The sequence below is a fragment of the Peromyscus leucopus genome, chromosome 5 (genome assembly GCF_004664715.2).
Source record: "Peromyscus leucopus breed LL Stock chromosome 5, UCI_PerLeu_2.1, whole genome shotgun sequence".
NCBI classification, from domain to species: Eukaryota; Metazoa; Chordata; class Mammalia; order Rodentia; family Cricetidae; genus Peromyscus; species Peromyscus leucopus.
In genome coordinates, this window is record NC_051067.1 from 119,959,879 (window position 1) to 119,972,813 (window position 12,935).

At 52.7% G+C, this 12,935-nt stretch overlaps 1 protein-coding gene across 2 annotated transcripts in view; it reads left to right on the forward strand.

Moving 5' to 3' along the window:
- Positions 1-12,935, forward strand: part of LOC114697456 (c-Maf inducing protein) — a 199,007-nt gene that overhangs the window by 159,336 nt on the left and 26,736 nt on the right. For both annotated transcript variants that reach the window (XM_028875715.2, XM_028875716.2), the window contains 3 exons: positions 3,688-3,750; positions 7,780-7,860; positions 11,647-11,750. In XM_028875715.2, the coding sequence (XP_028731548.1) occupies positions 3,688-3,750; positions 7,780-7,860; positions 11,647-11,750 (248 nt within the window). The remainder of the gene's footprint in view (positions 1-3,687; positions 3,751-7,779; positions 7,861-11,646; positions 11,751-12,935) is intronic.

The window sequence follows — 12,935 nt, forward strand, 5'->3', positions numbered from 1 at the left end:
GCCTAGATTTTCTATCCTTAGAACTAGAAAAAGGACGGGAAGATGGCTTTGCCCTTCTCCCGTTACCATTTTAAGAGGCCGTTTACACACAGTAACAATTTCTGGCAAGGGTCTTGTTCTTCATGAGAGCAGTGTGACAAGGGACATGTTCCACATCTGTCTCCCCACCTGTCAGTGCAGCCTGGAGATCCTTTCAGGTCTTTCCGTAAATGTCTTGCTCAAACGCCTCTGCCTCTGCGTAGTGACAGCTGCAGAGGGAAATTCCTCATTTTGAAGGTACCCTGGGTATTATAAGAGTGCGACAATTCTTCCTCCCTGGCCTTCACTCTCCAGAGGCCTTTGGAACAGAAATGTCTCTAAGTGTACCAGGTACCCCTTGGGGCCACTTCACCCTCATGAGACCTACTTTCATAAAGATTCCTCTAGGAGACATGTCCAACCTTTTGACATCACGGCACAGCATTGGCATCTGCAAAATTCATGCTCGGGAGCCATGTGTTGAGTTACCAAAATCATTACCCCCAAAACCTCCATGTTTTAAATGTACTTACTGTGTATGTGCCATGGTGTATGCGTAGAGGTCAGCAGGCAACTCGAACCGGTTCTCTGGTCCCTCCTATGTGGGTCCCTGGAACCAAACTCAGGTCATGAAGCTTGCCCAGCAATCCCTTAACCCTCCAAGCATCTCACCAGCTCTGTGGGTAAGGTTTTGAAGTTTGCGATTTTGTGTACTGCATTCGTGGCGATCTAAGGGCTGCGATCTGGACATGCTTGTTATTTTTATTTAACTGCTGTCCTTTGCAGTCCAGTGGCTTCAGTGCTCAGACTCCATAAAATGCCAGTTTGGTGCCCTTCGCATGGGCTGCTCCGGGTTCTCTGAGCCATCCTACCTAACATGCCAAGCAAAGGACCTGGCTTCTAGAAAGATTCCGCAAAGAAAAATGAGAGCTTGCTTATTGATTATATCAATATATTTACATACAGTCGGCACTTCTTGGCCAGCCGAGACCTGGCAAACTCCCTGACCCACAGTCTCTTTATCTGCACCCGCGGGCCTAAGGATCAGCTGAGGTTATGACTTGGTTGGCCTTGGCACTTGACCGCTGCTGTCAGCCCTAAACCAGCCCCACCCCCACCCCCTCTGTAATTCACGTCCATTAGGAAGGAGGCCTGGCGTGAAGGGACTAGAGGGACCCAACCCAAGGGGACCACACCCTGCCCTGCACGGGTACCCGGGTAGACCATGGGCAGTGCCTCGTGAGCAGAGAAGGGGCCTCCCATCCTGTTGCTGCCTCTGTGACCCAAAGCCTTCTTTTGTTTAATGAGCAGGGCTGTGCTGGGTTGTCTGGCCCTGGGGTGGAGAGTTGGGCACGGTCTGCTTCCAGGAGGCAGAGGAAAGACGGCAGATAACTGAGGCAGTGACCGGGATGGTCAGGTCACAGGGAGGCCTACCATTGCCTTCCATATCATGCTGTCTTCATTGCCTGGTTGTTGCTGGAGGGCTTCTCTCCAGGTTCCCCAAGCCCCGCAGTCCCACAATCCACTTATAAAATAATCACTCAGGCGCTTATATCACTTATAAACTGTGTGGCCGTGGCAGGCTTCTTGCTAACTGTTCTTTTATCTTAAATTAACCCATTTTTATAAATCTATACCTTGTCACATGGCTGGTGGCTTACCAGAGTCTTTACATGCTGCTTCTCCTGGTGGTGGTTGCAGTGTCTCTCCTCCTTTCTGTTCCCCCAATTCTCCTCTCTCTTTGTCCCGCCTATACTTCCTTCCTGGTCACTGGCCATCAGTGTTTTATTTATATAGAGTGATATCCACAGTACCTGGTTTCTCCTTCAACATCGTCCTTGTCCCCATACTCTGGTCTGTGCCGTGGTAATGTGAGGAGTGGGGCTGTCTATACCTAGATGAGTGAACAGTAACCCACACATAAGGTCGCCAGAGTGGCTCCGAGTCCTGGTTCTGCTGCCTGCCAGCTGTGCACCACCCGAGGCCTGTGCCTTCGCCTCTCCAAACTCGGCCTTCTGTTCTCAGTGGATCAGTACAGACTCCTGCGTGTGGACGGGTCACACAGTTGTAGTCAAGCAGGCTGGCGTAGGGCACTGAAGACCACCATTGCGAACGCTGTCATTTAGTCGTCTACATGGCAGTTGCTCCGTGTCGGGGTGGGATGGTGAGAGGTGGGGCTTGCCCTGCACTGGCCTGGCCACCCCTGACCTCAGTTGCCTGGGACTGCCCAGCGGAGCAGGGAGCCAGAATGACAAGGTGATGATCTTTTTTTTTTTTTCTTCCAAAAATCATTGGTATTGTGTCAGTTGAAATGGAAGGTGTCACCTGTGGCTGGTGGCCACCAGCCTGGATAGGACTAGACAGAAGAGAAGAGGTCTGAGCACAGCTCTGCCTGTTGGTCTGAGTGGTGGCTACTGTCGCTCTGTCGGTCGAGATGACTTCCTCTCAGAGGACTGCCCACCAGGGTACCCGGTCACCAGCAATCTCAATCTTTTAATTCCTCCTCGCTGGTACCAGGCATTGAACCTGGGACCTCACACATACTAAGTAAGCACCCCATCGCCAAGCTGCATCTTAACACTTTTTTATTGTAACTTGTTTGTTTGTTTTGTTTTTGTTTTTGTTTTTTCGAGACAGGGTTTCTCTGTGTAGTTTTGGTGGCTGTCCTGGAACTCGCCCTGTAGACCAGCCTGGCCTCGAACTCACAGAGATCCACCTGGCTCACAACTTGTTATTTTAACATAAAGTCTTGTTGTCCAGTTGCCCAGGCTGTCCTCAAACTCACTCTGTAGCTCAGTCTGACCCTCCAATTCCAGACCCCTGCCGCAGCCTCTCAAGCAGCTGGGGTGACTCCTGGACTCATCTCCTCTATGCAGTCTTTTCCACTCTACCCCTAGAACCAGCCAGGCCTTCGTGTTACCCAGCAGACCCCAAGGAGACTTGGGCTGAACTCGAGACAAAGGCACTTGCTCTAGTGGTCTTGTTACTAGGAGGGGGCAAGACCAGGATTTCAGCCAGGACTCTGCCCAGCCTGTGTGCTCATCCCTAAGGTTGGTGCCAGGAGCCCAGCCACCCCTCCCCTCCCCTCCCAAACATGCACAGATAGGAAAAACATGCACAGATAGGAACATAGAAGGTTCCCAGATCCCTTAATTTTTTTAATGATTTATTTATTTTTGTTTTATGTACATTGATTTGCCTGTATGAGAGTGTTGGATCCCTTGGAACTGGAGTTACAAGCAGTTGTGAGCTGATCTGTAGATGCTGGGAATTGAACCCGGGTCCTCTGGAAGAGCAGCCAGTGTTCTTAACCACTGAGCCATCTCCCCAGCCTCCTGGATTCCCTTGTTTAAAATGGCATGATGTTCACCCAGTAAGATGTCCTGCTGCTTAGTCAGGAGTTGTGGACTTGAAGGTGATATGGATAAATGCCAGCTAGGCATGAAACTAAGTTAAGTTAGATGTGCCACTGTGGGTCTAGCCTGGAGCCCCCCTGCACTCTGGAGTCCGGATCTGTGCATTAGCAGAGGAGCTCCACCGAGTGGAGGTAGAGAGGGATGTTTGCATTTCATTGCGTGGGGCTCTCTGCTGCAGACCACTCCCCTCGATCCCTCCCCGCCCCCACCTCCACCGAGTCCTGCTGACTGATGGCTGTTCCTTTTCTTGTAGGCAATCGCACCTCTGCTGGAAAACAACCACCCACCACCAGATCTCTGTGAATTCTTCTGCAAGGTATGGTATCGCCGCAGTGGGCTACCAAAGGCCACCACCTTTTGCACCGGTGTGCAAGCTAGAGTGCGTGTGAATGCACTGGCTGGACACCAGTCTAGTCAGGGTCCCAGGTGCAGGCAGGAAGGAGGCTTGCAGGTACCCGTCTTGGGGGCCGCTGTCCTCTTGACAGACAGGCTAAGGAAGAACCGGGCGTCTGGCTTTTCTGTGGACTATTCCTGGCTGTCTTGGGAGGCAGCTTGCAGCCAGTCTTCTGGATTCCTGACGTCAGAGCTGGGTTATTCTTAGCTGAGGCTCCTCTGAGCACTGGCTGGCCCAGGGTAGGGGCCCGGCTGCAGGGCTTTCCCTGGACAAGGGAAACTGGCAGCATGTGCCAGGTCAGCTTGGAGGAGCCACAGAGCAGGGCAGCATGCCCAGGGACCTGATGCCAACCTCACAGCAGTTTGTATGCAACATAGCCAGCCACACCAGGGGACAGGGCCTTCCCAGAACAACAGCTCACAGCCTGGAAGGGCTGGGCTGGTACACAAATCCGTCTGTCCTTTGTTCTCTCTCTCTCTCTGTCTCTGTCTCTGTCTCTCTCTCTCTCTCTCTCTCTCTCTCTCTCTCTCTCTCTGTCTCTCTCTCTCTCTCTCTCTCTCTCTCTCTCTCTGTGTGTGTGTGTGTGTGTGTGTGTGTGTACTGTAATAACTTGATATCCTTGGAAAGACACATGCTTACATCTTTCTCCTCCCCAGCACTGCCATGTCATAGCCCCGCAGACTGACTTCCTTTGTCCTCACTCTGTGGTTCCCTCAAGCACCATGTGGGGCCCCTGCCGCCTTCTACAGCCCCATGCTGCCCGTTGGGAGCCTGTCGGCTATGCTCATCATGGAATAAGCATGTGAAGCAGGAACAGGGTCCTGGGCGGAAACCCTAGTTTTTCCGTCCCCTGGATGGCCGGCAGCAGAGTGCTGGGGGTGGGGCTTGGAAAATGGGACAAGACTGTGTTCTCTTTGCCTCTGCTTCACCTATAAGGAGACCTTTCCCAGTGACTCACTCATTGGCCAGCCCATGGCGTCCAGGGGGGGCAGTTCAGGACCCAGCACAGAAGCCCCTTTTTCATGCGGTATAGGCAGTGGGCCCTCTCTCTGGTCCAAGCTAGCTAGCATCCATCAGCATGGCAAGCCCACACAGGAGAGAGGCCTCTGTTCCAACATTCATTGTTAGCTCCTAGGCAGATGGAGTAAGAGAGCCCGGGCCTTTGGCATTTGCTTATTCTATGTGTTGGTGCACATATATGTCATGGTGAGTGTGTGGAGGTCACAGGATAACTTGTTGTTGGGAGTCAGCGCTCCCTTTCCACCTTGTGGATTTGGGGAATCAAACTCAGGTTGTCAGGCTTGGTGGCAAACCCCCCTATCTACTGAGCAGCCTCACCAGACCCCCCAAAGTAAGTCTTTTCCCTGGGGTTCCTGTTAGCGGGAAGTAAAGTAGGAGAAAACGGACCTTGGCTGTCCCTGCTGAAAGAGGCGAGGATCTGGCCAGTGCCTTGGGGCTTCAGGCTAAGTCCAGGGAGAGGAGCTTTGTTGCTACAAAGCCCTCCCCTCCAGCCCCCAGGTCCTTTCGGAGAGTCTCAGGAGTCTCCAGACAGTGCTTCCTGCTAGACATCCAGGCCTCAAACACAAAGGTCTGAGGAAATTTTGCTGGCCGGATTTCCCAGAAAAGCCCTGGGCTCTTCCTCCCAGGTCCATTGGCCTCGATAAGAGTTGCAGATGGAACTCCTCCGGGGCTAGGGGGCTCATATGTACAGCAGGTCAGTCGGGTAAGATCAGTGGGGCAAGGGAGCTTGTCTGCTCAGCGGAAGTCCTTCTCTTCCAAAACAAGGCACCAGGGGATGGACGGTGTGGCTTAGCGATAGAGCGCTTACCTAGCACAGACCCCGAGCCTTGCATTTGATCCTACCCCTGCATAAAACTGGGTGTGATGACTCACACCTGTAATTTCCCAGCACTCAAGAGATGGAAGATAGGAGAATCGGTGTCAGAGTCATCTTTGGCCAGCCTGGGCTATGTGAGACCCTGTCTTTAAAAAAAATGCCAGTGTGAGAGACTCCATGATGATGAGGAAGGAGGAGCCAGCCTTGGCCTGTGGACTCCTGCAAGATATTGACAGCAGCCACTGAAAAGCCAGAGGCCGCCCCACACATGCAGAATGTTCGTCAGCTTATCAGACAAGCCTGCTGGACCTTACATAAGGAAGCTATTTGAGGCCGAACAGACCCACCTGAAAGGGTCCTAAGAGCAACAAAAGATCCTATATCCTGTCTGTTTTTTCCTCCTTATTCTCATAAAGGAAAAGCAATGATGCTCTGTGGTTTTTCACCCGGTTGAGTTAGAAACCTAAGTCCACCCACAGATGTGTATAGCAGGTTTAGTCAGTTGTAACCAAAAGTGTTCCTCAGTAAGTGAATGGATATTAACTGTGGTCCGCCTATGCAGTGGGATCTGTGAATGCATGTGCACGTATATGCACATGCATGCAGAAGTCAGAGGACAACCTCAGGTGCCTTTCCTCAGGCAGACTTTGTATTTTGACAACAGTTTCTTCACTGAGGTGGGGCTTGCCAGTTGGCTAGGCTGGCTGGCCAGGAACCCCCTCCTGTCTCTGCCTCCCCGGTGCTGGGATTACAAGCATGTTGATTTTCCCTTTTATGTATGTGTAAATGTATGTCACATGTTACATTTATGTGGGTTCCCTCGGAGGCCAGAAGAGGGCACCAGATTCCCTGGAGCTGCAGTTACAGGTGGCTGTGAACTGCCCAGTGTGGGTGCTGGGAACCAGATTCCCATCTTTTACAGCTTAACCTTCCTAACCTAGTTCCTCTTAACCATGGAGCTGTCTCTCCTGCCTCCTGCCTGGGTTCTGGGGAATGGAACCCAGCAAGTGCTCCACTGAATCATCTCCCCAGGCTCCATCAAGGGACTCTTACTCAGCACTGCAAAGAAATGAGCAGCCAGGTGTGGTGGTGCACGCCTGTAATCCTGGCAGTGGGGAGACTGAGGCAGGAGCCTGAACTACTTAGTGAGACCTTGTCTCAAAAAAGGAAGGGAGGCCGGGGCGGTGGTGGTGCACACGGGAGGCAGAGGCAAGTGGATCTCTGTGAGTTCGAGGCCAGCCTGGTCTACAGAGCGAGTACCAGGACAGGCTCCAAAAACCCAAAAAAAAAAAAAAAAAAAAAAAAAAGGAAGAGAGAAAAGAACGGTGAAGCCTCAAATAGCCAGCAGGGAACACTAGCCTCACATCCATGAGTGTTACCACTTGGGGACACCATACTGCACAGGCTGCATGCCTTCGTGATTTCAGCTAGGAGTTAAGCATCTATAGTTCCCAAATCTGAGATCCAAGATGCTCCAAAACCCAAAACTTTGAGTGCGGACCTGACACCATGGACAGGAAACTGTCAAAATCGGCGCACTAAAATCGTGGCATAAAATTACCTTCAGGCTGTACATAAAAAAAAGAATCTACTACTCTTTAAGTCTCCATATTTCAGACAGGGCCTATTAACTTGTGCATACGGCTCTGGGAGGGGCAGGCTGCTAGCGAGGTTCAGAGTTCAGTGGTTGCAAAGGCTGGAGGAAGGGCAGGGTGCTGGGCAAGCAAAGTTCAAGGCAATACTACTATATACCACTGTCACGGTGGTGCGTGTCTTTGGCCTTGGGTCCAGACCCTTAGAATGTGCATCCAGAGGCCACCCTAGTGTAGACTGGACTAAAGACCCTGTGACATGCACTGGCATGTCATAGGCTAATCCCCTGGTACCGTGAGCAGTTGACCGATGGGAGACTATGACACACCTCCACTTTGCAGTTTCTCTGTGAGCCTAAGCCTGCTCTAAAGCATGCGGTCTTCCTAAATAAGCTGCAGCAACATTCAGCCGGGGAAACTGTCTCTGTGTTGGGCTTGGTTAACATCCTCTGGCCTCTGGAAGCAGCGGGCTGTGGGTGGGGCTCCCCGAGCCTGCACTGACCCTGTCCCTCTCCCTCCCAGCACTGCAGAGAGCGGCCCCGGTCCATGGTGGTCATCGAGGTGTTCACACCGGTGGTTCAGAGGATCCTCAAGCATAACATGGTGAGTGCCTGGACAGCCTTGGGGGGGTGGGCGTGGCCGGTGGCTGTTTCAGGAGCTGCAGCTTGGTGCAGCCTGTCCTCCAGGGCTCTTTTTTCTTCACTAAAGCAGGCAGAAAAACCTTTTTCCCCAGCTGTGGCTGGGGGCGTGGCTTCCATGCAGAGCGGTCGCAACTGTGGGACATATAGGTTGTACTCTGCTCTTCGGGATGTGGAGGGGTTCTCCTCACTCTTGAAGGATGCACTGAGCACAGTGACTTCCTTCTGAAGGGCGTGTGTGGAGGGGTGAGAGCAGCGCCAAAGGGAAAAGCCTAGCACATGTGGCCTCGGCTGGACATAAATATCAACGTCACAGTGGTGACTGCTGGACCCTCACCCTGAGGATCTTCCCCCACTCCCCGTAGCCTGTCACCCCAGCACAATCTTAGGAAACAAAGTATCTGCCCAGATCATTAAAATCAGGAGAAGTTTGAGCAGGTGCCCAGGCCAGAGGAAGGACCCATGACAACTGAGTGTCATGTGCAGTCCCCGATGGGACCCCAAAACAGACAAAGGACATTGTGAGGGCTGGAGATGTTCAGTTAGTAGACTGCTTGCCCAGCATGCATGAGGCCCTGGGTTCTATCTCCAGCACCTCATAAGTCAAGTGTGGTGATGTACCCCTATAATCCTAGCCCTGGGGAGGTAGAGGCAGGCAAGCCAGTTCAAGGTCATTCTCAACTACGTTATGAATTTAAGGCCAGCTTATTCTACATGAGACTCTGTCTCAAAAGCAGCGGTGGCAGGGCCATACACATTAGGGGGAAGCGGTGGAAATCTAAACAGAGTGGAGATGAGTTCATTTTTGAAAACATAAAGGCAGAAAGAGCCCTTTAAGGACCCGGCACTGAGTGTGAAAATGGCAAATGTTTTCTCAGTGCTTCGTCTAGGGCAACTGCAACTTAAAGAGCAAGACCTGCTGGCTGACCACGGGCCTACAACACAGACAAGGCCTAAGAATAACAAACGTGTATTCCTGGAGATTTACGGGGCACCTTTTCGGAGCCAAGCAGTGTGGTGACATTAACTCAGTGATAGCTCTCTGACATTATGTACACAGACGTCTGGGACCAGAAAGACTGGGCAGGGTCACCAGGGTCTGTGTCACCCTGAGTGTGCATGATGTGGGGAGTGGGCATCTAAGGCCAGGACACCTCGAGTGGTCCTGAGCCAGCCATCAGCTGGCTTGTTCTTTTCATGGCTGGGCACATGAAAAGCCTCTGAGAAAGGGCAGCCTGGGAAATCGGTTCCTGTGCCACACACTATCCTGTGTCCACAGCAAGCCCCTGGGGGCGAGGCTTATGACCCAGCCCCTCCCCCAGTGGGGAGTGCGAGTACTTGACAGTTGCATTACCCCACCTTCTGTACTCATGGCAGACATCACTAATCAAGTGCAGCACACTTGCAGCATCAGTGAGAGTTTTCCTACTCAGTGCTCCAGGTAGTAGGAGCAACTGGAAACTGTGTTGGAACCACGAATAGATCCTGCCTGCTGCTTTCAGACATAAGCAATTCTGGGTGTTCATTGATAGTCAATTAACATTTATTTCATAAGGGTTCTTTGGGGCAGGGGGCTTAAAGGGATAAAGTCACCAGTCTGGCCTCCAAGGGCTCAGCCGTGTGCTTGTTAGCCTTGTACTTGGTTCATCTCATGGACTTTTAGGAGTGACCATGGGATAATATTTTCAATACAAATAAGAAATGACTCCAGGGCAAATGCATAATTTACATCGTCTGCTGGCCTGGCCTTTGAGGGATTGCCCCCTCAGCCACCACAGGCCTCGGGGACATTAAGTATTTGGGCCACACTTGACTCTTGGTGGATCTTGGCCGTACACAGGTTGACAGGAAGCACAGACAGGAACCTAGGGAAGAACAGGAGCTGTGGGGGTGTGGCTTGGAACCCCGTGACCACACACCCTTACCAGGCCTCGGGGAGGCAGTGTCTGTAGACCCCTATGATCCTAGAGATGGAGCGGGTAGAGGTGGACTCCCCCACCCCCATTCCACAGGGCCCCTCAGGCTGGCCCAGACTGGCTTGACAGCCTGAGGCCACACAGCTTTTCTGTCACCTTTGGTAAGAGAATGGGGCACCCCGGGCACCTTCCTCTATAAGAAGGCAAGAGAAAGTACCTCAGCGTCTCCCGGCAGGACTCCATTCCAAGCTCAGTGTTGTATGTGTGCATGCCCACAGTCTGCACACGTGCCTGTGCATGAGTGTGTTTGGGTGCACAAGACTTAAGCCCCTCCCTAGGTTCTGTTCTTTCCCCGTGTAAACAAATGACCTCAAAGAGCACGCTGTAAGGAAAGCTACACCCTTACTCCTGTGCTAGGGATTGAATCCAGGGCTCCGCCCCTGAGCCTACAAGTTGATTTTTTTTTTTTTTTTCAGTAGGTCCCATTGAGCGGGGGAGGATGAGTCGGGTGACACCAAGTGTCACCCATGAGGCATCTTGCTGGCCAAATACATCATTTTTTCCCAGAGCTGGTGCAAGCCTGTGTGTGTGTGTCTTCCTCTCACTGACCAGGCTATACACCTGTGGCAGAGCAGTGTGGGCTGCTACCTGTCAACCTCACCATCCCGTCCCTAGCTGAGCATGGGACGGAGCACAGACGGACAGTAAGGCCTGAAAGGCTTTTCCTAAAAGTGCTGCCCTCTTCCTTCATTATCCAATTCTCTAGCCAAATCCAGGACTCACCAAGCCCCTGGGCCCCTCCAGGTACTTGGCTTTGTAGTTCCTGGTCGGGCTTGCTCTGCCCACACCTGCTGATGTCACGCCCACATTGTGCCGCTCAGCTAGAGCAGGAAGAATCCCTTTGTCCTTGGCCAGGGCCTGTAATTAAGCCTCAAGTGCAGTCGCAGATGGATGCCTGTGGTTCTAGATGCAGCGGTCCCCCAGGTTAGGAGCACGGCCTTTCTAAGTGCCCATCTTCCTCCTCATCACTCCCTCCCCCTCCTTCAGTGATGCAACCACACTGCCCCTAGCTGGCTGTGTTCTTGCTCGCTGGCTACCTCCTGCGCGCCCACGCCGAACACCCACATCTCCTGCCGGCTCCCGGTCACCACAGGCGCATCCTCATTTGTGCATAGTTCTCACTGTGGTCTCACCGTGGCCCAGGCTGGTCTCAGACTCACAGACTGCCTGCCTCCCAAGAGCGGGGATCCCAGGCGTGTGCCATCATGATGCCCTGGCTCTCTCTCTGCCTGTGAAGGTTGTTTGTGGTCTGCAGACACTCTTTGCTCTGGACACCAGGGGTGTCTGGGAAAAGCCCCTTGAGGGACTGTGCCTGGACTCATCCCCACTCTGAAGCCAGCTTCCCCAATCCCACCTCCACTCAGGAGGAAGCTGGTGTCTCCTCACTGCCTGTGAAAGGGTATGTGGAGCTACACAACACTCCCCCAGAGCCATCTTCCATTCCCAACCCCAGGAGATGAGTATCCCTTCTCACTATTCCTCTACATCGGAGTCTCTCTGACTGCCGAGTGCCTCGGACACCAGCTCAGAGGTTCAGGTGGCTACCTCAAAAGAACTTGTAGTTTCCCGGGGCGACCAGGACATCTGCCACTCAGGGTCCTGTGGAGGATAGACCTGGACTTGATAACCTCTGCCTGCCCAGCAGAGCCATGGGGTGGGAACATGCAGTCTGCACCAGGACCCCTCCTGACCATGGGGGTGCAAGTGTGATTGTCCCCCTTTCCCCATCTCCTGCTGGCTGTGCCTCAGTAATTCTGCCTTTGCTGTCCCTGCAGGACTTCGGGAAGTGCCCACGGCTGAGGCTCTTCACCCAGGAGTACATCCTCGCCCTGAATGAGCTCAATGCAGGCATGGAGGTGGTAAAGAAGTTCATTCAAAGGTGTGTCTCACCCACCCACCCGCCTTCTCTCCCCCTTCTCTCTCTGTCCCAGACGTCCTGGCTTATGATACATGGGGAAGAACTGTCTCGCCTTGTAGGAGGCATTTCATTGGACTCTCCCAGCCCTGCATGGTCCCAGCTACTTACTTGTATGACAGTGAGCCTGTCACTCTGCCTCTGTGATCCTGGGAGGTTGTTGTGCAAATAAATACCACATGAGGAAGCCCTTAGCCTCCTGGAGGGGATCTCCTGAATCATGTTCTTGTCTCTGTCTGTTCCCCATCCCTGGAGGGGGCGGGGCGGCTGTGGGTGTTGAGGGTGAAACAAGGACCAGGGACAAGAACAGCATTGGCTTCTCACCTTGGCCTGTACTCTGTGAGGTTTCCTTTTTCAAACATTCTCGTGCCTCAGTTTCCCCGTCTATGAAATGAGGTTCCCAATACCCATGCTATCCAGTGACAGTCCCAGTGAGTTGTCCTGTGGTTTAAGAAAACCTGACTTGGGTGCTGGGGGTGTGGCCCAGTAGGCAGATTGCCTAACCTGCTTGAAGTCTGTGGTTCCAGCACTTGGTAAGTGGAGGCAGGAGGATCAGAGGTCCAGAAGTCCAGAGCCAGCTTTGGCTACATAGCAAGTCCAAATCCAGCATGTGCCCCCTGTTTGCAAAAGAAGAAAGAAAGAAAAAGAGCCTGTTGATCCAGTGATGAAACCGGGGCCTGTGGCCTGTGCCCACTGCAGTTTCACAGTGTGTTCCCACACTCAAGCAGGTTGTTCTTCTGCGGGGCCTGGTGTTAACAGGGTCCCCTTCTAAAGGGGCAGGGCAGGCCTGTCTCAGTGACAGCTGTGATGACAGTTTCCTAGAGAGGTTGCATACGTCATCCTGGGCACACAGGCCAGCCCACTTTACAGATAAAGGCCATGTCACAGAGACCCCCATAACAGACAATAGACGGTAACATGTATTATGAACTCAGTAATGCTGGAGGGGCCGTGCTCAGCTAAGGTGACTTGAATGACGTGGGGTGTTTTTGTTGTTTTGGGGTGGTGGTTTTTTGAGACAAGGTTTCTCTGTATAACAGCCTTGGCTATCCTGGAACTCTCTCTATAGACCAGGCTGGCCTCGAACTCACAGAGATCTACCTGCCTCTGCCTCCCAAGTGCTGGGATTAAATGCATGCGCCACCACCA